Source organism: Apodemus sylvaticus, chromosome 14 (genome assembly GCF_947179515.1).
Source record: "Apodemus sylvaticus chromosome 14, mApoSyl1.1, whole genome shotgun sequence".
In the NCBI taxonomy this organism is placed as follows: Eukaryota; Metazoa; Chordata; class Mammalia; order Rodentia; family Muridae; genus Apodemus; species Apodemus sylvaticus.
In genome coordinates, this window is record NC_067485.1 from 63381827 (window position 1) to 63408221 (window position 26395).

At 38.4% G+C, this 26395-nt stretch overlaps 1 protein-coding gene across 15 annotated transcripts in view; it reads right to left on the minus strand.

Annotated features, from left to right (window-relative positions):
* The window catches only part of Mllt10 (MLLT10 histone lysine methyltransferase DOT1L cofactor), a 135469-nt gene that overhangs the window by 41627 nt on the left and 67447 nt on the right, over nucleotides 1–26395 (minus strand). For all 15 annotated transcript variants that reach the window (XM_052157595.1, XM_052157594.1, XM_052157599.1 and 12 more), the window contains 3 exons: nucleotides 15976–16071; nucleotides 5867–6122; nucleotides 2909–3478 (listed from right to left, as the gene is read on the minus strand). In XM_052157595.1, the coding sequence (XP_052013555.1) occupies nucleotides 2909–3478; nucleotides 5867–6122; nucleotides 15976–16071 (922 nt within the window). The remainder of the gene's footprint in view (nucleotides 1–2908; nucleotides 3479–5866; nucleotides 6123–15975; nucleotides 16072–26395) is intronic.

A 26395-nucleotide genomic window follows, 5' to 3' on the forward strand; every position in this document is an offset into this window, starting at 1 on the left:
TGTACTTTAAAGATGCACACAAATGTAACTTTGAAATTCAAATTCTATGTTACAAAATTACAGGACTCAGTGAAGAACACAAAAACAAATTTAAGCTTTGTGTTCTGAGCAAGGTACTCATTGAATTATTATAATTTTTCCTAAAAATTAGATGACCCCAATTTTTTTTTATAAGTAAATGTATTTAAATTTGCTTTCTGTGGCAAAAGGCTAAGGCTGATTGCTAGGCCCTTATGGTCTCAAAGGAAACATGAATAAAAACATTTATTCAAATGTGCAATATATTTAAATCTTTTTAATGAACTTTGTTCCCACTGTAATTTATTTTTCCCACCTCCTGAAACGGTAGTTCTCAACCAGAGGCCATCTGGGCCTCCTGGGGACATTTAACAAAGTCTGGAGACATATTTATTATGGGGGGAGTGCTCCTAGAAACTAATGAGACTGGGGCTAGGGATGCTGGTAAACATCCCATAGAGACAAGTACTGAACACAAGAAGACCCAGCCCTACATGTCCAAAGCACCATGCTAGGGAAGGATGTTAGTACTCAAAGCGTTCGGTGTAGCAATGCACTGAAGTGTGCAGACCACAACCCACACCCATGTCCTCTATTACAAACAAAAAAACACACTCCAGGCTGTATGACTTCGGGCTGCCACCAAAGCTTAGTTTTATCAACTATGGAATAGGGACATCAATAGCCCTTTATAAAACCACTACAAAAGGAGATAATTACAATGCACTCAATGAAACCTAACAGATAGCATAGCATCACGCATCACATACACACACACACACACACACACACACGTTCTCTGTTGAAATGATCACTGTTATTTTTGCTTACTGAAGCTTATAAACAAACTATTCAAAGATCTTATTTATTTTGTATTTGCAAAATATACAATATAAAAGTATAATAAGCATTTTTCACATGTCTTTATTTACACATCATTTCTTCCTTCTCTCAGGATAAATAAAATTGACATTATCCATAATAATGTATCTTAGCTGAATCTCATTTCAACCTTTAGAAATCCAAAGGGAAACAAAAGACGTGAAGTTTATAGTCAAGATTTATTAAAAGCTGTTTATCTCATATTCAAGAAAAGTAAAAACAGACAAATGAAACTTGAAACTGTTAAGGCTTGGTGGTAGACAGAGAGATAGCTTGGTAGTTAAGAATATTTGTTGCTTTCCAAGAGGACCTGGGTTCAATGCCACCCCCCACTCCAGACACACACACACAGAGCTTTATCAAATGGAGATGTTAACCTCATCTCCAGAAGATCCAATGCCCTCTCTGACACCCCTGAGTACCCACACACATGTGACATCACACAAATACACATAAATGAAAATAAAAATAAATCTTAAAAAAATGAAAACAAAACCTTGTGGTAGGCTGTGGTGGTGCATGTCTTTAATCACAGCACTCACAGGGCAGAGGCAAATACCTTAGTTCTGAAGCTGGTCTGATCTACATAGCAAGTTCTAAGCTAGCCTGAGCTACTTAGTGATATCCTGCAGAAGACTCAGGGAGTTTCTGAGGGAAACCGAGGCACACTTCTGGTCTCTGTGGACACTTGATTTTTTGTTTTGTTTTCCTACCACAAGGTTTTGTGTATTTGTGTGATGCCACTAGCATGGCACAGGCACACGAGCAATCACAGACATTAACATAAATCTTTCCAAAGAATAAAAATAAAACACATACTTCCAGGTTTTTTTTTTAAATTAAAAAGATTTGTTACAGGTTACACAGAAGCATACCAGTGACATACATTCTACACACTCATTCATATTGTCATAAAAATGATGATAAATAGGTATGGTGAAGCACACCTCTAATCTCAGCACTAAGATACACAGACAACTTCAAACCTGACAAAGTTGGTCTGAGAGAGTTCTAGGCAAAACTGGTACAACATTTCAAAATTAAAAATAAATCGGGCAATGGTGGCGCATGCCTTTAAATCCCAGCACTTGGGAGGCAGAGGCAGGAGGATTTCTGAGTTGGAAGTCAAGAGAGGGAGTTCCAGGACAGCCAGGGCTACAAAAAGAAACCCTGTCTTGAAACAAAACAAAACAAAACAAAAATCAAAATTAAAAATAAAAGCAAGCATGGGAACATTTTCAAATCTATGAAATCAACAAATTTTAAATCATTTCAGATATGACTTATCACAAAATCCTAAATTAATCACTTCTGGAAGAAAAAGAGGCTCCAGAAATTCACATTACTTATGTACAATTACTAAGAAAGCAAAAACTAAAAAATGAAGCTTAGCAAAACAGCTTTAAATATGAAGACACCAAAAACAATATAGACATATCCTAGTTTGGTGGTATACATAATATGCAGTGGGGAAAACACAATTGAGAAATAAGTAATCGATGACTAATAAGCTGTTTATATACATTTAACTAAGTAACGTGAGATTGATGCTAAAAATTTCAACACCAAGTAGTTTTCTAGGATTGTAGGATACTTTCTCACTGGAAATGAAAAATCTAGGGTCAGAGAGAGGGCTCAGAAGATGAAGGCGGCTGCCACCTGATTAGCCAAGGCCCACGCAGTATACACGTGTCATAGTCTCCGCCATCTCCTCCCCTAAAAACGCCAGGCATAGAAACACTCAACTGCAACTTCTGGCCCTTGGGAGGCGGATCCAGGAAGATCAAGGCTCTGAGGCCAGCCTTGGTTACAGAATGATCCTGACCGCTTCATAAGCCCTCGTCTTTAAAAACAAATAGTAATAAACTTAAAAAATAAAAATGGACAAACGTCAATGTTAATTAATGTACTACCACGTCACAGCACTCACAACTGTCCACAGTTCTTCGGAGTCCTGAAGGGAAGGGCTGCGGAGTGACCGAGTGACCGCGGGGCAGACGAAGCTCACCTGAACCAACCGGAGATGAGCCAACGCTGAGGCTCTGCAGGCTCCCGTTCCTGAGCAGTGTAGGCGATTTCTGAAGACTGGAGCTTGTTACACTTCCTGCAGCCGATGCTACGGATGACGTGGGTGAAGCAGAAGAAACGGAGAGGTGAGAAACATTCTCCTGGTTTTTGTTTCCTTTGGGTCGGCCAGGGCCATGCTTGCTCTGCTTATTCCCTTTCCTTTTCTTTTCCTTTACGGCTTCTTCTTCTATACCAGAAGTCTGAGCCCGTTTATAGCCTGCTGTAGGGAGGCTGGAACTGCCCAACTCTCCAGGTGAATTGTCAAAGCTTTTAGGCTGTGAAATAACAGCAGAGGTCACAGGGTGACCAACTAGAGAGCTAAAACTACTGACTCCCGCGTCCTGGCTTCCAGGCTCTCCTTTATGTACATCTTTGGCCGATGATGACTGCTGGGTGTGAGTGTAACTGTCATTTCGCAGATCTGAGTCTGTAAAGCTTAAGAAGTCCTGGGGAGACTGCACTGAACTTCCAGAAGATGACTTTACACTGCCTGGAGTTCCGGAAAAACTGCCTGTAGCAAAATACATAAAGACAAAAAAACAAAGGTGGAGGAAGAAGATAAGATGTTCCTCAAAGCCACAAGCAAATTACAATGATCACAAAGGACTTCCTAAGTAAATTACAAAACTGAGGTCATTACTATTTAACAAATATGAGAAAGCTTGCTTACTACTCAAATCAACTTCATCTCTAAAACTATCTTTAACAATTTGTCAAAGGCCGTATCATCAATTGTAGCCTACTCCTGAGACTAACACTTATCAGTGTCTCCTCTCCCCACCAAACCCCGTTAGAGGTACTATACAGGAAAGACTAAGTAAATAGTGTGCCTGACAAAAGCACCATGTGCTCACTCTCCAGGGGACTGTCTTTTTCTAGCATGGAGATACAACTGTAAAGGTTCCAAATTATAGTAAAACTGTAAGACATTTCTCAGGACATAAGTTCTAACAACAGGCCTTATCCATGATTAAATTATTCAGCCAAATCTATCCATCCATCAAGTTGAGTTCCCAGCATCCACACAGTGGCTAAGAACATCTGTAATTCTAGTTCCAGGGATCCTGATTTCCTCTTTGGACCTACCTCTTCAGTGATGCACATGTATAGAGAGAAAGGCTCTCACACAAAGTAAAATCTAAAAGCAAAACTGAGAACTCTGGAAGAGGTAGCTCTTCTGCTCCTTTTCCACCTGCTGCTTCTCACCTCACTCTAGTCAAGACACTTGGCACCCCTAACATGATGGAGTCCTTGTCTGCCTGTAGAAAACAGTTTGAGCCATCACTCTCCTTTCACATTTGCCAAATGAAATAAGCCACTAAACAGATTCAGCTCTAAGGTCTGTTTCATAAACTGAAAGGTAAGGGTAAGTGACAGGGCACCTCCACAGCACACGAAAGACACCGGTCTCAATGCCCACAGACACCAACACATGCACACACAAATAAAAGTAGTATTAAAAAACCAAAGATTTTAAGAACTTGGTATATTTAAATTTTCTAAAAATCACAGGGCACACAGTTAATTAAAAAGCATGGCAATCTGAAACACCCCATCTTCATATTATGATAATCTCAGTTATATAACTATAGCACATTTTCTATTATAATTTAAAAGGTTAAAAAGATTCTTAAGTATTCCAAAAAGTATAGCAGCTTACTTTTCAAAATGAATTAGCACTTTACAAAAATAAAAAATGAAGACTATAAACCAGGCCTAGCAAGCCACACTATAATCCCTGCACTTGGAAGGCTGAGGAAGGAAGATCAGAATCCATACAGGGCATTAAAGGCCACCTTGGACTACATCTCAAATTAAATAAACTGTTTTAACAGTCTTATTGTTGGAATTCTACTAATATAATATTCACTCAAGTTACATATAAGGTTAATTAAGGTTTGACTAATTTTCAAAGTGATATAAAAATAACTAACTTTTATTTAAATATAATAGTGACAGTGGTGCTTTGTTTTACCTATGCTTAGTTAACATTTTGTTATAGGACTATATGCATTCCATATACCAGAGAGTTATAAAGTTGTAGCTCCAATTTACTACTAGTATGAAATATATAAATAAACATTAATGAAAGGTCAACAGATTAGCAATCTACTATTTATATATTATTGCAAAACTCTGGATTTAAGTTTAACAAATGCTTCAGCAAAAGTAAGCAGCAGTCTTTTTTATTCACTTCTAGGGAAACAATGGACACAAGTAAACAAGCTATTTATTTACCTTTTGTCCCCAAACTTTAAAATTTCTGATTTAAGATACATGTTCATATTTAAAATTGCACAAAACAATCACATTAGTGTATACATTCTGAACTTTACCAGTACTCCTATTTTCCATAAAACATGAGCCCACATAATACTTAATTCCAGTCTAACACCCAACAATTTTGGGAAATACACTAAGATACTATACACTGTTTATGTGAAATTCAAATACACAGGCAGCCTGTTGATATTGCAGCCTGAGCGCAGAACATAGAGCAGCTGAGTAAAAGTCTACTTTTAACTTCAAGCTTGTAATAAATGCATTGCTTAAGACGTATCACTATTTAACATCTTAGATCCCATAAAGGTTCCTCAGTTCTTATTCACCTACTAAAAATACACACTTTTATTAGGAAAAGTAAATAAAAATAACATACAGAAAACTATTCTTGAAAACTACATCTGTTTTTCTTCTACAGCTACTTAAACATTAAAATTATGGTTTAAAAACATAAATCATTAAATATAAAGAGATCAAAAGTTCAAGAAACATTTTGAAACATAAAACTGTTTGTGGAAATAATCCTACACTATTGACTAACTTAATCTAAAGTAGTCATTAGTTATTAGTAAAAGAAAAACTCATTTATAAAACATTACTTAAAATATTATAATACCTTGTGGGAAAGGGCTAGATGCTGACACAGTTGTTCCTGGATTTCTTCCACCACCAGGCTTCCTTCCCCTTTGACCTGAGCTGTGAGCTGAAGATTTCTTCCCTTTGCCCTCTGACCCTCTAGTCTCTGAAACATCTTTTCCACTAGAGGGATGGGCAGAGACTTCCTGGAAATTAGCATTTGTAAATCTTGCTGCAGTATCCTCCAACCGCTTCAAAGACCCAGATATGGAATTGTTGCTAGTGCTTGTATAAGTCTAATATTTTGATTTTAAAACAAACAAAACAAAGAAAAAAGAAAAAAAGAACTAATTATATTTGGCTAAAGAAAACAGTACAAATAAGCACTGAATTTACAATCGTGAATATTTCCACTATAAAGAAGTCAGGTAATCTAACAAAGAAAATCATGTAAAAAAACATACAAACCATGACGTCGACTTTAACCCTTTGGGGAGTTGCTTTGCCATCTGCGGGATCAATTCCAGGGCCATCCTGTGCTGGGCAAGCACATTATATCCCTGGCTTCTTACATACGGTACCCTATCGCTTACTTTTTTAAACAATTAACTGATAAGATAACTATGTGAAGATCAGACTGCAGCATATAAAAATTGGCCTTAGTAATATACTTTAAATAATACACAAATAGCAGAGATATTCATTTCTCTGACATTATTTTTACCAAGAATATATTTATTTTTTAATTTCTTTCAACAAGCTGATAGACTTGGGTCTAAAAATATACAACAGTTCACAAGTCTACACACCATCCTTGCACCAGAGACACACAGCCTTTGAAACATAAGTCTCTCTTATGTGATATACATAGGACTAAAAATAAGTAAGATAAAGACTGCTCAAACAACTACTTTCTGGCTATAGTGGCCATCTTAAATATAAGCATGCCCAGACACTGACAAATGAAGTGAGTGTGGATGCACTTTAAACCAGACAATGCTAATTAACATGATTCATAGCATCCCTTGGGATGCAACAATTTTATTTCAAAATTACACTCTAAAGTATCTGAGGAATCTAAATTCACTGACTAGCTTGAACTACAAATAAAATTTTGAATAAATCTTTGTAATGAATCTAATATCAAATTTAATGTGAAAATGAAAAATTTTAAAGATACAAGTATTATCTTTATATGACAATAAATTTGAAACTGAAAAGTAATAAAATCAATTTTCAAAATGATTATATTGATTTTTGAAAATCCAATGTTCAAAAGAAAGCCTAGGAGAAATATTTTAAAAATCTAATAATCTTGGGGCTGGAGATATGGTTCAGTCATCAGAGCTGACTGCTCTTCCCAGTCCACCATCTAATTCCCAGCAACCACAGGGCGGCTCACACCCATCTGTAATGGATCTGATGCCCTCTTCTGGTGAGTCACACCTCTTCTGGGGAGGACAGCAACAGTATACTCACATAAAATCTACTTTTTACGAATTCTGCTACCATCTTATCTCTCTGCCAATAACACATTTCAACAATAAATCCAGCATCATCTCATAGTGCTCTAATCAACTATAATCTACAAACAAGATCAAAAAAGAAAGATTTAAAAGTCTGGCAGGAAAAATATAAACAGTATCTTTTAACAACCCCGTAATATTAGCTGATGAGACTTAATGTTACTTTAGAAACATGAACCTTTTCCAAGCTGGGCAGTCAATTTGGAAACTACCCCACCTTCCTTTTCAGATACTTTCCCCCCCAAAACATAAGGTTCAGCACTCCATGCATCTGATACTTGTATGACCTAGTGCTGTTCTTGACTCCTGGGTTTAGTTCAAGTATCAAATAAAGGATGAAACGAAAGCTGAAATACTGTAAATGGAAATGCAGTACTCACATCTATAAGACAATTTTAAAAAGAGTACTAGTCAATTTTCTCATTTATTTGACATATTATCCTTGTTTTTATTCTAAAGTCTAAGTCTGCCCATGAACGGGGGAGTAACTAATTAAAACCCTGTGACAATAAAAAGAAAAATCAAACTGGACAAAACAAACAAACAAACAAACAAACAAACACACTGGATAAGGCTAAAGTGGAAATTTCCAGTTTCTTTGGAAACTCTGTAATGTCATATGATATTTTGCTGGGATAGAAAGGTGAAAGGATGTTTTGCTGAAGCAGATACAAGAGAGGATCTGTGATGTTTAGAAAGAATATAAATATGAGCGCACAGACAGTGGGGGGGGGGGGGCTTTGGCATGGTTCACAGTGCTCTGGAGGCCTTGCTAGTTTGACAGTTGTTGCTCTGGCATTAGCTCGCCTTGCACTGCATTGCTGATCTTTGCTTGCCATGACTTCATAGAAAGTACCTCGCCAAAGACCTTCCACGGATATTCAGGGAGCTTCTTGCTGCTTCCATGTACACTTCAGCCAATTGGTGGAGCCTTGCAATTTGTTCTAGATCAAACTGCCTTTGCAGATTTGTCAGTGGAGATTGCCAAGTGGACTGGACCACAACTGCTGATTGTGTTAGTGTTTGCTAGAGGACTGGACTGCTGCCAACAAAGATTGGAATGGCTCCAAAGAACTATTTCTAAACAGTTATATTTCTAAATAGTGGAAATTATTTCTTTTCCACTACCTCTGAAGGGAAGTTGAGGCCTTTAAGAACCCTTATTAAAATATATTTTGAAAACTCTAAGTCTACCTAAGGTAACTTTTTCTGTAACTTCTAAGTTTTCCAAAAGTCTCTGACTTATAGAGAAAAAAAATTTAGCTGATGACCTTACTTCTAAAATATTGTATAAAATGAACTGCCCTTACCCCCAAGACTATACAGGTTTCATTCAAAGGGACCTTGACTTAAGCTCCATACTCTAAAGGTATCTCAAAAGTGCTTGATTAATAATGTGCTGGAGAGGCAGTAATCCACTGCAGAATTCTCATGTCAACATTTAAAGTCAAAGAAGAAAAGTTTAAGGGGCAAGGAAAAGTAGGACAGAACTAAGTGGGCCTGAGAATTCCTCTCACCGTAAAGAGCCTCCCTCTGAGGATGATCTTACAATATAAAAATATCTGCTTTTCATGCAATTACAAACACAAAATAAAAGGTATTTATTCTGTACTTGCTGGAGTTTGGATTTAGAGTGTCTCCCCAAGGGCCCATGTGTTAAAGGCTGGCTGAGGCCTGGGCTGAGGTTGCTCAAGGCAGTAGAATGAATCCACAGGACATAGGTGGGCCCAGTGGATGGAGGCTAGGCAGCAGGGACCACAGGCCCTGTTCACCTTGACATGAACATGCAGGCAAAAAGGAGGCCACACAACTACAGATGGAAGCCTCTCAAACTGTGACGTACAACTTTCTCTTCCCTATAAGGGTCCCCTTGGGAACGCCATCATAGTGAAATAGAAAGCTGGCTAGCCTATACCTGACAGAAGGCGATATGGTCTTTTTTTATTTTTAAGTATATATGAGTGTTTGACCTGCACGTATAAAGGTAGTACAACAAGTGCGTGTTTGGTGCCTGCCTGCCGAGTTCAAACAGGGTCAGGTACCTCTGGAACTCTAGTTATGTGTGGTGAGGACCATAATGTGGTGGTTGCTGAGGATTGAACCCAGGTCCTCTACAAGAGCAACAGTGCTCTTACTCACTGAATCATAGTTCCAAAACAACACACCCCCATGTCTTTTTCATATATACTAATGTATTTTTTAAAGCCTCACTTGTTTTTAGTCTGTGTATATGGGTATCTTGTCTATGTACCACAAGTGTGCAGTTCCTATGGAGGACAGAAGAGGGTGCCACATCCTTTGGAACTGGAATTACAAATAGCTGTTAGCCACCATGTGAACACTAGCAACCAAATCTGGGTTCTCTACAAGAACAACCACAAATGCTCTTAACTACTGAGCCATCTCCCCATCCACACAGCTTTTATATCCTTTCCTCTAGAAATAAAACTATTGGGCTATAATGAGAATCCCTTAATGCAAACACTGACCTATTGTGATTTACAAGCAATTTAATAATTAAAAATGTTTTCTGTGCAGGGCAATGGTGGTATATACCTTTAATCCCAGGACTCCAGAGGCAGAGGCAGACGGAACTCTAGAAGTTCAAGACCAGCCTGAGTTCCAGGACAGCCAGAGCTTTAGAGAAACCCTGCCATGGAAAGAGAGAGGAGGAAGATTGGAAGGTCGGGGGAGAGAATTTGTGTTTCACAGCCAGCTATAATTATTGTGCTGCTGATAAGATGCAATACTAATATACCTAATTAAATTGCTGTAACTAGGTGAAAAAACTATTCTCTACTTTACACAAAATTCTTAAATTTATAATGAAGGAGTGACTCTCCATTGAATCAAAGTAATTGCAGTTATAATTTTATTTAAAACCCATGCTGGTGCCATACTGTTGCACAAGGAAGGCTCTGTCATCTACACTGGCAAGGAGACAAAGGAAAGGCAACCATCAAGGGCAAGTATCCCGAGGAGGTGTAAAATATTGGTCAAAAATGTAAAGTAAAATTATTTAATGGTCAAAAGTCTCAGCAGAGTCACAGATATTACTTAGATAACCAGGAGAGCCAGGGACAGAAACTATCCTGAGTCAGAAACAAGAGAGAAAGACTGGGTCTACATGCTGAGTCCCAGGACAGCCAGAGCTATGTAAACAGCCACTTGGCTCAAATTCCTGGCCCAAGAGGGACCTGCCCAGAGCCATTAGGACACAGGAACCAAGAAACATCCAGGGACAGGATCTTTCTGTACCCTGGAGCTGACACTGTGCCACAGCTCTCTATACCCAAATTCCACCAGGAGAGAGCTAGTCACCCAGAAATACTGACAGACAGGCTCGCAAGAGAGGAGAAGCCACAGTCACAGACAGCAAGACGAGCTAACACCAGAGTTAACTAGATGATGAGAGGCAAGGGCAAGAACATTAACATCAGAAACCAAGGCTACCTGGCATCATCAGAAACCAGTTCTCCCACCACAGCAAAACCCGGATACGCCAACACACCAGAAAAGCAAGACTCTGATTTAAAAAATCACATCTCCCTATGATGATGATAAGGGACTTTAAGAAGGACATAAATAATTCCCTTAAACAACTAAAAGCCCTTAAAGAGGAGACACAAAAATCCCTTAAAAGAATTACAGAAAAACACACCCAAACAGGTGAAGGAATTGAACAAAACATTCCACGATCTAAAAATGAAAATAGAAACAATAAGGAAATCACAAAGGAAGACAACCCTGGAGTTAGAAAACCTAGGAAAGATATCAGGAGCCATAGACGCAAGCATCATCAACAGGACACAAGAGATAGAGAATCTCAGGTGCAGAGGATACCATAGAAAACATTGAGACAATAGTCAAAGAAAATGCAAAATGCGCCTAATCCAAAACAAAAAATCCAGGACACAATGAGAAGACAAAAACTAAGGATAATATTTATAGAAGACAGTGAAGATTCCAAACTTAAAGGGTCAGTAAATATCTTCAACAAAATTATAGAAGAAAACTTCCCTAACCTAAAGAAAGAGATGTCCATAAACGTACAAGAAGCCTACAGAACTCCAAATAGATTGGACCAGAAAAGAAATTCCTCCCATCACATAATAGTCAAAGCACCAAATGCATAAAACAAAGAAAGAATATTAAAAGCAATAAGGGAAAGGTCAAGTAACATTGACAGGCAGATCTATCAGATTTACACCAGAGTTCTCACCAGAGACTATGAAAACTAAAAGATCCTGGACAGATGTTATATAGATCCTAAGAGAACAAAAATGCCAGCCCAGGCTACTATACCCAGCAAAACTCTCAATTACCATAGATGGAGAAACCTAGATATTTAATGACAAAACAAATTTTATACAATATCTTTCCACAAATCCAGCACTACAAAGAATAATAGATGGAAAACACCAACAAAAGGAGGGAAGCTACACCTCCTTTTAGGTAGAGGCAGGCGGATTTCTGAGTTCGAGGACAGTCCAGTATACAGAGTGAGTTCCAGGACAGCCAGGGCTACAGAAAAACTCTGTCTCGAAAAACAAAAACAAAAGCAAAAACAAAAAACATAAAAAAATAACAGGAAGCAACAATCACAATTCCTTAATGTCTCTTAACATCAATGGACTCAATTCCTCAATAAAAAGACATAGACTAACAGACTGGATAAGTAAACAGGACCCAACATTTTGCTGCATACAGGAAACCCACCTCAGTGACAAAGACAGTCATTATCTCAGAATAAAGGTCTGGAAAACAATTTTTCAAGCGAATGGTCCCAAGAAACATGCTGGAATAGTCGTTCTAATATCGAATAAAGTCTTTCAACCAGAAGTTATCAAAAAGGATAACGAAGGACACTTCATACTCAAAGGAAAAATCTACCAAGAAGTCGTCTCAATTCTGAGTATCTATGCTCCATATGCAAGGGCACTCACATTCATAAAAAGAAACTTTACTAAAGATCAAAGCACACATTGAGTTTTACACAATAATAGTGGAACACTTCAACACCCCACTCTTACCAATGGACAGATCATGGAAACAGAAACTAAACAGACAAAGTGTATGAACTAATGGATTTAACAGATATCTATAGAACATTTCATCCTAAAACAAAAGAATATACCTTCTTCTCAGCACTTCATGGAATATTCTCCAAATCAGGCCTCAACAGATACTAGAAGACTGAAATAATCCCATGCATCCTATCAACTGAACAACATCCTACTGGACAACTTGGTCAAGGAAGAAATAAAGAAAGAAATTAAAGACTTTTTAGAATTTAATGAAAATGAAGGCACAATATACCCAAATTCATGGGACACAATGAAAGCAGTGCTAACTCATAGCTCTGAGTGCCTCCAAAGAGAAACTGGAGAGAGCATACACTAGCAGCTTGAAAGCTCTACAACAAAAAGAAGCAAATACACCCAAGAGGAGTAGCGCAAACTCAGGTCTGAAATCAACCAAGTAAAAACAAAATAAACTATACAAAGAATCAACCAAACCAGGAGCTGGTTCTTTGAGAAAATCAACAAGATAGATAAACCCTTAAGCTAAACTAACCAGAGGGCACAGAGACAGTATCCAAATTAACAAAATAAGAAATGAAAAAGGAGACATAACAGAAACTTGAGGAAATCAGAAAATCATCAGATCCTACTAAAAAGCCCATACACAACACAACTGGAAAATCTGGATGAAATGGACAATTTTCTAGACAGATAACAAATACCAAAGTTAAATCAGAATTTGATAAACCATTTAAACAGCCGATAACCCCTAAAAGAAATAGAAGCAGTCTTTAAAAGTCTCCAAACCAAAAAAAATCCTAGGACCACATGGGTTTTGTGCAGAATTCTATCAGACCTTCAAAGACCTAACACCAAATACTCTTCAAAATATTCCACAAAATAGAAACTGAAGGAACACTACCCAATTCATTTTATAAAGCTACAAATACGCTGCATATTCTCCCTTGGAGATAGAATGGCTTCTGTTTAGTCAGGAACTTGTTACAATTTCTTTTCATAGAGGATTTCATAAGAGATTTTTTTCCTACTTCTATCATGTTTAATATTCCAAACAGATTTTAAAAACTGGTTGAGTGCATATCACTTTTAGCTTCAGAAGCTATCATGTATATTTAAGAGGCATTTAACTATTATAAAGTATTTGATGACTTAAAAATGTCAATACTGAAGTGTATATTTTAAAATAAATTTTATTACTTTTAATGAAAACTGAACACAGCAGATTTCAGAGCAAAACAAGCAAACAGTCAAGAATAGGACATCATATAATATGATACAGTGGCAACAACACAGCCTCTGCTGTTACAGCTGAGAAGACTGCTGCATCAGAAACAGAGGTCAGGTGGGGCCATCCCTGGACTGATGGTCCTGGGGGTTCAGTAACAGAGCAGACTAGGCAATCCATGATGAGCAGGCCAAGAAGGGTCCTATGCCTCCATGGCCTGCAGTTTTCCTGCCCTGCTTGAGTTACCACCCTCAGTTCCTTTAAGTAAGCCAAATAAACCCATATTCTTCCTCAGCTTTTTAGTCATTGTGTTTCATAGCAGCAACAGGAATCCTAAATAAGAGATCAGAGTGGGGGAAAAAAGGAAATAGTGGACTGAGAACCACCGTTAATCAACTCGCTATAATTGATATTCATAGATTGCTTGACTCAACAGCAAGTTACACATTATTCCAAACTCACACTTAACATTACAAAGATAGTCTATATTCTGGGGTCATAAGATACACTTTGACCACTAGGAATTATATGAATTTTTTTCTTTTTCTTTTTTTTTCCAAGACAATGTTTCTCTGTGTGGTCCTAGCTATCCTGGAACTTGCCCTGTAGACCAAACTGGCCTTGAATGAGACAGATCCACCAGCCTCTGACCCCCAGGTGCTGGGATTAATGGTGTGCACCACCACCTCCTGGCTGGCAAGAGGAATTATATAAACCTTCATCTAGTCATAATAGATTTAATCTACAAATCAACAGAGTTAGCTAAAAACAGAATTAAACAGGACTGTCATAGTTTCTTTTTCTGTTGCTGTCATAAAACAAGATTTAGTTTAGTTTAAAGTTCAAAGTCCCACATCACCTCTACTATCAGAAAGCAGTTTTCACCTGCATTCAGCCCCATATCCCATTCTATTCATTCAATCTAGAGCCAAGCAAAAAAGGTGATTCTACCCACTCTAATGGTTTGGTGGACTTCTTCCCTTCCAGCCAATGCAGTCAACATACTCCCCAGAGCTCCCTTTCCTGGGTGATACGACACTTCATCATGTTGACTATTAACAGTCCCCATTTTAGACAGTATAGTTGCTTATTAAAAGGGTAGTAAAAAAAAAAAAAAGTATGCACAAGATTATAGCAAAGAACCTGATACCCTGAATGCATGCACATTCACTGAGTAACCACAGGCCGCCTTTATTCTTCCCACATCCAAGCTGACTCCTCTACACTTTTGTTAGCTCTGCAATTAAAAAACAAAAACAAAAACAAAAAATAACCACACGGGCTGGAGAGAGGGCTCAGCACTTAAGAGTACTGACTATTCTTCCAGAGGTCCTTGAGTTCAATTCCCAGCAACCATGTGGTAGCTCACAACCATCTGTAATGGGGATCCAATGCCTCTTCTGGTGTGTCTGAAGACAGTGTACTCACATACATACATACATACATACATACATACATACATACATACATGAATAATCTAAAAAGCACCCAAAAAGCCCCACACAATCTGTAAAACATCATGCATGAAATAGATATTTTTTTTTTTTAAAACTGCCTCAATCATTATTTTCTAAATCAAAAAAACATCAGGCCAAAATGAGTTCACTGGTAAATTCTATCAACTTATTAGAAATTATGCCAGTTCTCTACTATCTATTCTAGAAGATAGAATTCGAGGAAATAGTAATTTTATTAGTCTAACACAACCCTAATACAACAAATCTTGGTAGGTACAGCCAATTTCTCATGAATTCTGATGGTAAATCCTAATCAAAATAGTAGCAATGAGGGAGGCTGAAGAAATGACAAGGGTTAAGACCAGTGGCTAATCTTGCAAAGGACCTGGTTTCAATTCCCAAAATTCACCTGGCAATTCACATCCTTCTGTATCCATTTCCAAGGTATCTGACGCCCTCTTCTGGCCTCAAGTAGGTGATATACAGCCATGCAAACAGACAAGACTATATACATAAGATAAAATAATACCATGTGTATTGTTCTAAATACTTTACAGTAACCAATTTCAATTTTTATTTCCCCTCTTTACAGGTAATGACATATAAATGCAGAATTACTAAGTGGTGAAGACAGATTTTAACGGTAGCTGAAGTCTGAGTTGAGGCCCACTTCTTAAATCACGAGTTAGCCGTACGTTGTCCTTGGAGACAAAATACTGACTCCACAGAAAACAGTGTAAAGGAGCAAGAAAGCAATCGTCCCAAGTGCATGGCATGTGGCTTAGAAGGTGGATGAGACTGTCACCACAGTACTGGGAAGGAGAAGTCTCCTTAGAAAACTTTCATTAATTTATTTATATGTATATATATTTATGAAGTCAATGCTTCAATCTTACTTTTTCTGTAGTAACAGTCAAAGAAGGAACCAAGGCAGGTGACGGTTCTGGTTGCTTCTTGTGTTTTTGTTTGTGCTTGTCTTTTTCCTTATATTTCTAAAAATAAACAGAAATAAATGTTTTAAATTAAATAATTCATACACATGTATTTTCTTTGACAGCCTCTGTAAAAAGTCACCCCTTTCATCAGTTGTCATGAATGAAAAAAAAAACTTAAATGACCCTTTGTTCACCCTAAGTAATAACAATAAATAACTGAAGCCTGTAATTATTTGGTATATTTATAAATAGCAAAATGCAGCTTTTTTTTCTTGTTAAAAGCTTGCTTTTATAGATTGCATTTAGGATTTACAGGGCACTTTACATATATTCTCACACTCTATCATTACACACAATGTTTTTAGAAAGGCTGCCCCTGACTAAGCCCTGCAAAAGGCAGCTGGCCCTGCCTCATGCCCCTCAGGGCCATGACTGTAGGCATGCATACCATACCCAGCTACATGAAGACATAGAAACTGCAGCAAAAAGTCAGTTCTCTGATTTACATTAAAAAAAAACAATTGATTCTAGTTTCTAGTTACAACAACCAGCTAAAAGCAAAACAAAAACAGAAACTGAAATAAAAAAAAGAAGCAGCAGCAAGCAAGGTTCTTGGAATCGTACTCTGAATCACAGAACCTACATCTAAATGGGAAACAAGGAATTTGGTTAAACAACATATTACATATTAAGAGCCCAACTTTATTTAAAGTCAAAGATTTTTCGATGAAAATGTTCTCCGTATTGGGTATAAATTTTCAGTTAGCTGTGATGTTATTTCTCCTTCAGCGAAAAGAACTAATTGAAACTAGATTGGAGTATGTGTCAATGTGGATTTATTAGAAAACTGCTCTCAGGTGAATGACTTCACTGGTCCCCAGGAAGGAGCAGGGAAGTCACCACTGGGAGAGAGACATAGGAAAGTGGCAAAAGAGAGATAAGAGGAAGGAGGTTGAGAGAAAAAGATGGGGTCCCCCAAAATGTCAGGACTATATGGGGAAGAGCCTTTAGGAGAAGGCAGCCCAGTCCTGTGCTGGAAAGTTGAAGTGAGAGGGCATGGTGTGCCAGCTAGGAACTGAGGGATGCTGGGAGGACCTGCAGCCAGGTCTGCGTTGGTGTGGAAAATCTGTACCTGAGCCCCTTGTCCCAGGATCTGAAACCTAACAAGCTGAATATATAAATTTAACCTTTTAGACCACTTTACATGTCTAAGGCATGAAATTTCCTTTTCCCTGTCCTAAAGGGCATTATATTGCAGCAGAATAAAACACACACAAAAGGATACAGCTGTTGCTACATTATTCTAAAAACACCTACTGTTTCTGACTTTGCAACAAAAACATATAAACATGGTAAAACTTAAAATTGGTTGAGTTTCTGGTAACAGTTTCAGAAGAAATTTGTTTTTAGTTCTTTTAATTGATGACTCCAAAGTAATTAATCATACTTTCATTTTGTGCAACACAATACCATTGTTCCATCAACCCCCTGAACCTGACTTGCTGTAATCACAGCTTGAGGTATTTAAGTCTAAAACATGTAACTTTAAGAAGTTTTGGATAGCTTTCACCTCTGCTGTCCAGATGATCCTACACATCCTGGTAAAAGCACAACAAACAACAGAAGACAGCTTGGGTTAATGATGTTTGATGGAAGAGGCCCTCCAACATGGCTGTAGGCAAGTAGGGAAGACACCCAAAGGCCCACCCAGTGGGTGGGAGGGTGGACTGGCCTACTGTGAGATGCCTGAGCAGCCACCTAAGCCCATGGTGATGTCCCACCTGTGCTGCCACTGAGGGTTCTGACTCTGCCCACCCCAACATCTACCCTATCTGTGAACTGCTAAAACAAGGGAGGAGACAGTCCCGCAGATCCAAAGCACAGGGCAATAGCAGGGTGTGCAAGGGAAGGCCCTGTGGGAGTCCAGGATTGACGGTGCAACAGAAGAAAGGCCATGAACTAGACCAAAGACTCGTTGCTTGGGTTAACAATGTTTGATGGGAGAGGTCCTCCAACATGCCTGTAGGCAAGTGGGGAAGGCATCTGCAAGTAAAGCTATTGGGGCAAAAGAATATACTGTGTGATACACTGAAGCTTCTATGGAAAGATGTTTGGTTTTTATTCTTCTTGTTTTACTTTTAATTTTTGTTTCTTTTTGAGGGGTAGGTTTCAAGAGGGCAGATATGTATTGGGATGTATAATGTGAAATTCACAAAGAATCAATGAAAAGTTTAAAAAAAAAAAAGAAATGCTTGATGGTCTTGCAGAGAACACACAAAATCAAATGAACAGTAAGGCCATATGTGAAGGAACTGAGGGACCTCTCTGACCATGTGTAGCCATTCCTAGTCCCAACCTTATGAATAAGACCAGTAACCACCACCAAACAGTCAGGAGTTCCTATGGCCTCAAGAATAACTCAGCTGACACGGCATAAATAATGAACTGTCCTGCTGAGCCTCACTTATTGTAAGACAATGAAAGTTTGAACTATTTTATCAAAAACAGTATACAACAAAGACACAAGCCAAAGAAAGCACAAATCAAAAGTATCAGTAATAGGGAATTTTTATGTGTAAATAGTAAAATATCTTTGATTATATTATCTAACATGATGTACAAATGATTTTGGCACAAATCTACACTACTATAATTTTCTACATAAAGAGATGTGGTTTACTTTGTTTTGATTTTTTGGGGGGTACAGAAGGAGCATAGTAAATAAATAAGACATTTCTATATTTATTTAGTATATTCGTCCCATACTTGATATCATTTATGCCAGATACGAGAGCTGACATAACAGTAAATGAGCTGATTATGATGAAGCAAACATTAATACTTCAGAAAGCCTGACAGAAAATATACCGTGTGTGTGTGTGTGTGTGTGAGAGAGAGAGAGAGAGAGAGAGAGAGAGAGAGAGAGAGAGAGAAAGAGAGAGAGAGAGAGAGAGAGAGAGAAGGGGGGAAAAGGAGGAAGAGAGAAGGTATTGTGAAGAGAGATACAGACAATACAAAGTAAAATCAAGAAGTAAATCAAAACTGGGGCGCTGTGAAACAGATCAAGAAATGTATCCTGAAGTAAAACTTTCACTGATTACTGTGCATGGATTATACTGAATATCAATGGCATATGCAACACCCATCAAAACAGTCATTAAAAAGACAAACTGGAAAAAAATATTTAAATAGACAAACTGACTTTAATGGGTTAATGAGTAGGAATAGACTCAATTAGATAATAATATTTAATAAATGATAAGTAAAGGTATCAAATGGTCTAAGTCTAAACTTATTTAATAAGGCTATTAAAACTGGTTAATGATATCAGAAAAATTCTAGATAAGATAAAATAAAATACAGAGGTAACAGTACAATAAAAGATTAATGTAACTGAGCAAAGTGAGTTTGTTTTATATCTTTATTTAATTTTAATAACAGAAAAAACATTAACCATAAAAGCATAGCAGGAGCTGATGGATCTAGCTCAGTGGTAGAAAACAATACTAGAATGGGGAAAACAGGAGGAGACCAGAAAGGTCAAATGTCAGATTTAGACTACAGATCAAAGACCTGGGGGGTGTGGGCGATAAAAGTCAAAAATCAAGAAAACAGTACGGTTCAGTATCTTTTTTGTTTCCTTTTTTTGGAGGGGGAGAGGGGATGCGGGGACTGAGACATAGTGTCTCTGTGTAGCCTTGGCTAACCTGGAACTCACTCTGTAGACCACACTGCCCTTAAACTCACAGATCTGCCTGCCTCTGCCTCCCAAGTACTGGGATTACAGGCGTGCACCACCACCGCCCGACCTCACAACCACCTTTTAACTCTGGTGTGCAGGGATCCAATACCCTCTACTGGAGTTTGCAATCATCAGGCAAGCATATGGTAGGTGCATGGACAGACTAGCAGACAAAACACTCATATACAGAACTTCTTTAGCTTTTGTTTTTTCCTTTAAATGTGCAACAGACCAAACTGACTAACCAGACTAGCTCTATCAGCTGGTAAGCTCTACGTTTTGATTGAAAAGACCTTGCCTCAGAAGATGTAAAAACAATCAAGAAAGACTTGCAGTATACATCCACCTTTGCATACACAAATGCATACATAAAAAAATTATGGACACACAAAAATAAGAAAAAGGCATTCCCAATTCTTTCAGCCACTCTGACTTCAGTGTCCCCATTATTTTTAAAGAGAATCTGAGTTCAATTACTAGCACTTACATGTAGTTCACAACAGTCTACAGACTCTAGTTCTAGGGAATCTAATCTGTCATCTAACCCTGTCAGGTTCCCACATGGTCGTAGCGGACATACATAAAGTCAGACACACATAGACACACATACATTCTTTAAAGAATCCAAACTAGAAAGAAAAATTTACCTTTACAATATTTTTTATTTTTCTAATTTCTATCATTAGCCTTGAAAGTATATTTCTTGAATAAAAAATTAAGTTAAAAAGAAAATATCTATTCACATCTATTTAATTCATCTCAATAAAATATTCTTGTCTAACCATTCTTTTTAATATGTGTATACACAGAAAAAAATTCTACAACATTTACTAGTAATAATAGTTATTTTGGACTGATAACTCAATTTTTTAACATGTTCTTTGCTTTTTAAATTTTTCTGTAATTATTCAAGGCTTCAAGAATAAGTGTAGCGTAAGCCTAAAATCTCCCACTTGGGACATAGACTCAGAAAGATCAAGAGTTTAGGTCTTCCTTGACCACACAAGTAAGTCTGAAACCAGCTTGAACTATTATATAAAAGCCTGCCTCAAAATCCCAAAACCGGCTACAGAGATAACCACTATTCACCATATTCAGGTCTGATATGTAGCATAGAAATTAGGCAACTTTCCTTGGGGTTAAATAAAGCCAGTTTTACTAGGTCCACACCATGACTGAAGGGAAATGTATGGAATCTCAAGGTGCAACCCATAAGACACCAAACAAGGTAGTGTGCCCAACACTCCCACCAGGAGAGCAATACAATGAGCACGGCAGCAGTACTTTAAAGAAGCGGGGTTTGGAGGCTCTTTCCACACTTAACTAGCCCACTCCCATTCTTTCCACACTTAACTAGCCCACTCCCATTCTTTCCACACTTAACTAGCCCACTCCCATTCTTTCCACACTTAACTAGCCCACTCCCATTCTTTCCACAATTAACTAGCCCACTCCCATTCTTGGGTGTGATGTAGTTTTTTTTTTCCCTTTTTCAATGTCTCTTCAGCTCTAATCCACAGTTAATTTAAAAGGCATGACTTTTTATCTTTTCTAGATACTGCTAGGATTTTTCACCTAACCTATTCTACATCTTTTTCTTGAACTATACTATCCTTTCTAGTTTTTATCAATTTGGCATAAACTAGAGTCACCAAAGATGAGGTGAACATCAGAGGAGGAAATGCCATCATTAGATTGGCCTTTAGGCCAATTTTCTTGTGTAAGTTTATTGATTGTTGACTGACATGAAAGTATTCAGCACATTATAGGTGGTGATATTCCTAGAGAGATATTCTTCCAGGTAAAGAAGAGGACTAAACGTAGGCTTAGGAAGGAGCCAGTGAGCAGAGTTCTTCTATAGTCTGCGACACAGTTCCATCCTCCAGGTGGCTACTCTGGCTTTACAACAATGATGAACTATAAACCAAAGAAACCCTACACCACTCCCCACCCCCACTGTGGCTTGGTCAATATTTATCACAGCAATAGAAAGTCAATTAGTATATCCACTAAAATCGTCCTGGAAAGAAACGAAGGAGGGAGGGTGGAGCAGATCAATTATTTGGAAAAAAGTTGTCAATCAAAAAGTCCACTCTTGGATTGGGCAATGAACAGAAAATAAACACTGTATGAAGCCACTTGAATTTGCTCATTATAACATTTAGAAACAACGCTCACTAATCTCTTATTTCTGAGCAGCTAGTTATTAAATAACCAATGTTCTGGGTTCCAAGTCAGATGTGGTCATTTCTCTATGCTTACTCTTTCAAGTAAAGCAATGGTTTCAATCTTTTCACAGTTACATATAAATGCAACAGTCTCAAAACCCAGAATAGCATATAAGAGGAAATGGCATCCAAGTTTTTATTTCAGATGCCTTAAGCCCAGGGTGCTTTGCTTTAATGCAACAGGTTCCAGAAATAGATGGCATCTGATTTTCTGCACTGTTTCATGGGAACTAAAACTTGAACAATGATACAGAAAATACCAATTTGCTAGCTACTGCTTTGTTAAAATAAAACTGATCCAAAAAGGAAACTTCTGCCCTTTTCTGACTTTGGAAAGTCATTTCTGTCAAAGGATGTTTTTGCTGTGGAGGCACACGTGATGTTTAGAAGGACTCTATTGATGACCGCACAGACAGTGCGAGTTCAAGCATCCACTAGCCTTGTCCTGCCTCGCTGCTGGTGACACACATGTACTAGTCTACCTCACATCTCTTTGCTGGGCTTCACTGACAGCCTTATAGAGGGAAACTGCCAAAGAATTTCTCATCAGTTTCCTGCAGCTTCTTATTGCTTCCGCTGACCAAGGCCAGTTGGTGAGTCTCACTGTAACGCTTAATTTTTTCAACTTCAACTTTTAATGGTGATTTTTTAAACACTTTAACATCCCTGCAGCCAATGACCCATCAAGGAGGTAGTGGAAAAGAAAGGATTGGGGGTGGAGGGGGGACCTATTTAGAAAGGTTCTTGGGAGCAACTCCCATCTGTGTTGTCTGGAAATCAGCAGTTCAGTTCACAGTCAGCAGTGGCAGCTCAGAACCACTCACAAACACCTCATGGATATACCAGCAGTCCAGTCAGTAGAGTCGGGAGAGCAAACATGAATCAACAGTGCTGGCACTACCTAGAGGGAACAGTAAGGCCTCAGCCTCAGCTCAAGTCAGCAGGAAGGACCAGAGCCAACAGGAAAACGCTCAGCTGTCTCAGCTGACGTCACTCTGCCAATCAGTCAGACTCTTGAAAGCAGCAAGAAACTGTAACACACCACCAGAAGGTTTTTTTGGTACATTTCTCTCTAAGGAGTCCCAACAAATGCAGCTCAACTATACAAGGTACGGCAAACAATTCATGTGTGTTTCTCGCAAAGAATGTGCCACCACATGTCCTTTCACGTGCTTGCTTTAGCAGAACATCCTCTCCCTGTTTGCTTCAGTGAATCATTCCTTCACGAGTCTCCCTTAGACTTTCACTTATGTCCACTTCAGGAAAGCACTCTTTCATACAATTGACTCAGAAAAACACCATCCGACACAACCGACTTTCCAAAGAACCCTTAAATTTCCACTCAGCTTGCAGTTTCTTCTGGATTAAACAGTCCATGTGTGGTGCCTGCCAAGCGCACTTGTCTGTAGTGGCTGACTCATGTTTTGGTGTTTGCTAGTAGACTGGACTGAGAACAACAAACTTTGTTTGGAATCACCCCAAAAACTTATTTCTCAACAGGTTTACTCCCCCATGTACTAATAACTTTTCTTTCCCACTACTACCTCTGGTGGGTGGTAAACTGGAGGAGAGGTTGAACACTTATTAAAGAAGATTGAGAAAAATTTATGCCTACACTGACCAGCTCTAATTCATAAGGTTGAAACAGTTGTAAAAGTGAAAGCCCTAACACCGTGTCTCTTCTGATGGTCATGACATTAGAAAAAAAGAACATACAATAACACCAGGAACGATAAAGGTCATAAATATTCTAGGACCTTAGCTCCAATACTTTCAACTTTCTAACTATGAACAGTCTTAAAGATTCTGCTTCCTTATCCTTACAGCCACTCTACATAGCATCACCTTCCAGAAGGTAACTAACTTACCCTCATGCCTCTTTGTCTCTACGCCACATGCGCCCTGCCCATGGAGGCTGGAGGAGCAGTGAGCCGGAGCTAACATGGAGGTGCTAGAGAGTGAACTTGGGTCGTCTGGAGAAGGAGCCAGTATTCTTAACTGATGAGCTAAATAACTCTAGAGCCCCTTACCTAAAAACCTTAAAAGAATTAAGTTACTCAAATTATATCCTGGTCTTTATTAGTCTATAAACTTCAAAGAGCTTCCACTCTAACCACTATTTTGAAACTTCCTAACAGCTTCTTTAGCACTAAATCCAAAAGACATTTAATTTCCCTTTGCATTTCCTAATCCACTCCCTCATCACCCCTGTAGATTCCTACCTTCACTACTGAAGACTACAGCAAAATGCCAAGAAAAAGATATGGAAAGAATAAACCTTAAAAACTTCCTTTATCCACCATAATTTCAGAGACAGCAGTTTGAGAGACAGCCATATTACATGCACAGTCAGAATAAACAGCAGTAAATGCACACATGACAGAAAGCACTAATTCACTTTCTCCACTCTTATAAATGCAGGACCCAATACCTATGTAACGAGGTCATTGCAATGGACAGTTATCTTCCTACTCAATTAATGCAATCAAGACAATTCCCTACACAAACACACTATCTGATCTACACAATCCTTCATTAAGACTCCCCACTTGTTGAGTGATTCAAGATTGTGTCAAGCTGGCTATTAAAATTAGCCATCACAACCTCCAAAGACCTTTGCCGTAGGTAATACCTCTGATTCACTGACCAATACTAAGCTGTGGTACCAACAGATATATACTGCAAACATAAGACTACTGACAGTGTGAATAGCATGACAAATGAAAGAGGAGAGGAAGGATCAAATGAATAATAATATATCACAGATTTTATCACAACCACCCAACAATAATGCAGTAGTACTCAGAAAGGAAAAAATTGGCAACAGTTGCTTTTCTCTTCATTTGTGCTAGAAAAGGCTAGGTGTCACTGTCATATACTCAGGGAATCCTAAGAGAATGATCGATTTATTATGCAGAAATTCCTGCTAATACTAGCTTTAAAAAACACACTAAGGCCCTTTAAAGATGGCCTACCTTTACTCAAGCCTTCACACAATTGTGTCACCCTACTACGCCCTAACTTCATCTTCACTCCTTCAAACTCCATAGGTAAGCCAACATTTTAAAAGAAATTGAATGAAAGATGCTGTGTTAAAAACAGCTGCTAAATTCCAACTGCTGACCTATAGGCAAGTACAAGACCATATTTTCATTGCAGTTTTAAGTCAATAAATTTTAATATGTCAAGCTATAAAGAGCAATGGGGGATGAAGGAATCTTCACTATGGACACACATGCATCTGGCCAGTTTACGTTGCATAGCTGAGCTGCATATTGTTGGACTCCGCAGAGAGAAATGCGCCAAATGCGCTCTAAGTTTACTGAAAGAGCCTGTGGAAGGAAGGAAGGAAGGAAGGAAGGAAGGAAGGAAGGAAGGAAGGAAGGAAGGAAGGAAAGCATGAAACCAGGAGATTTGACATAAACTTAGTCTCTATAGACAGGCACACACACACACACACAAAACATAGTAGGGCAGAAATTAATGAAACACAAACAAAATTTCAATACAAAGACTCAATTACAATGTTGATCTTTGAAAAGATAACAGAACTGATAAATCTTTAGCCAAACTCACCAAAAGACAGAAATTAATGATCCAAATTTACAAAAGACATCAATGAAATTCATAAAACCCATTAGGATATACCTTAAAAGAACATATTCTGGGGCTGGGGAGATGGTCAGTGGGTCAGGTGCCTGCTGCACAAGCCTGAGGCCTGAGTTTAGACCCCAGAACCCACAGACAAGCCAGGCCTGGAGCATGCATCTGCAAACACAGCCCTGGTGAAGCAGAGAGACAGACGTCTCCTGGAGCTGGATGGCAGGCCACACTAGTCACATGGAAGGGCTCCAGGTTCAGGGAAAGACCCTGTCTCATGAAATAAGTCGGAGAGCTATCAAGGAGGGCACCTCTACACACATGAGCACACATGTGCACGGGAACCCATGTGCACAGGTACGCACACATGCAAACCTGTTCATACACATACAACACTCTCCACTAAATTGCCAAGACAAAATGAAGTGGATGTATTTTTTTTAGATATGACCTACCATAAACGGAGCTAAAATAAGCAGTGAGATTAGTACAGTAATTCAAGTATCTCCTAAATAAAAAAGACCAGACCTGGGAGGACTCACTGTTAAAAGTCCAAACTTTTATTAAGAACATCACTACTTCTCAAATTAGTCCATAAAATAGAACAGAAAGATATACTACAAAATTTTTCTTACAAAGCCAGTACCACCCTGATATCAAACTAGATAGAAGCATAACAACAAAGAGAGGCAGGAGGAGGGAAGGAGTAGGAGAGCTTGCACAGTACAGTGCAGTATACAGCAATGTCTCTCTTGCTATTCATACAAAATATCTCAACAAAGTATCTGCAAACTGAAACATACCCGCCCCA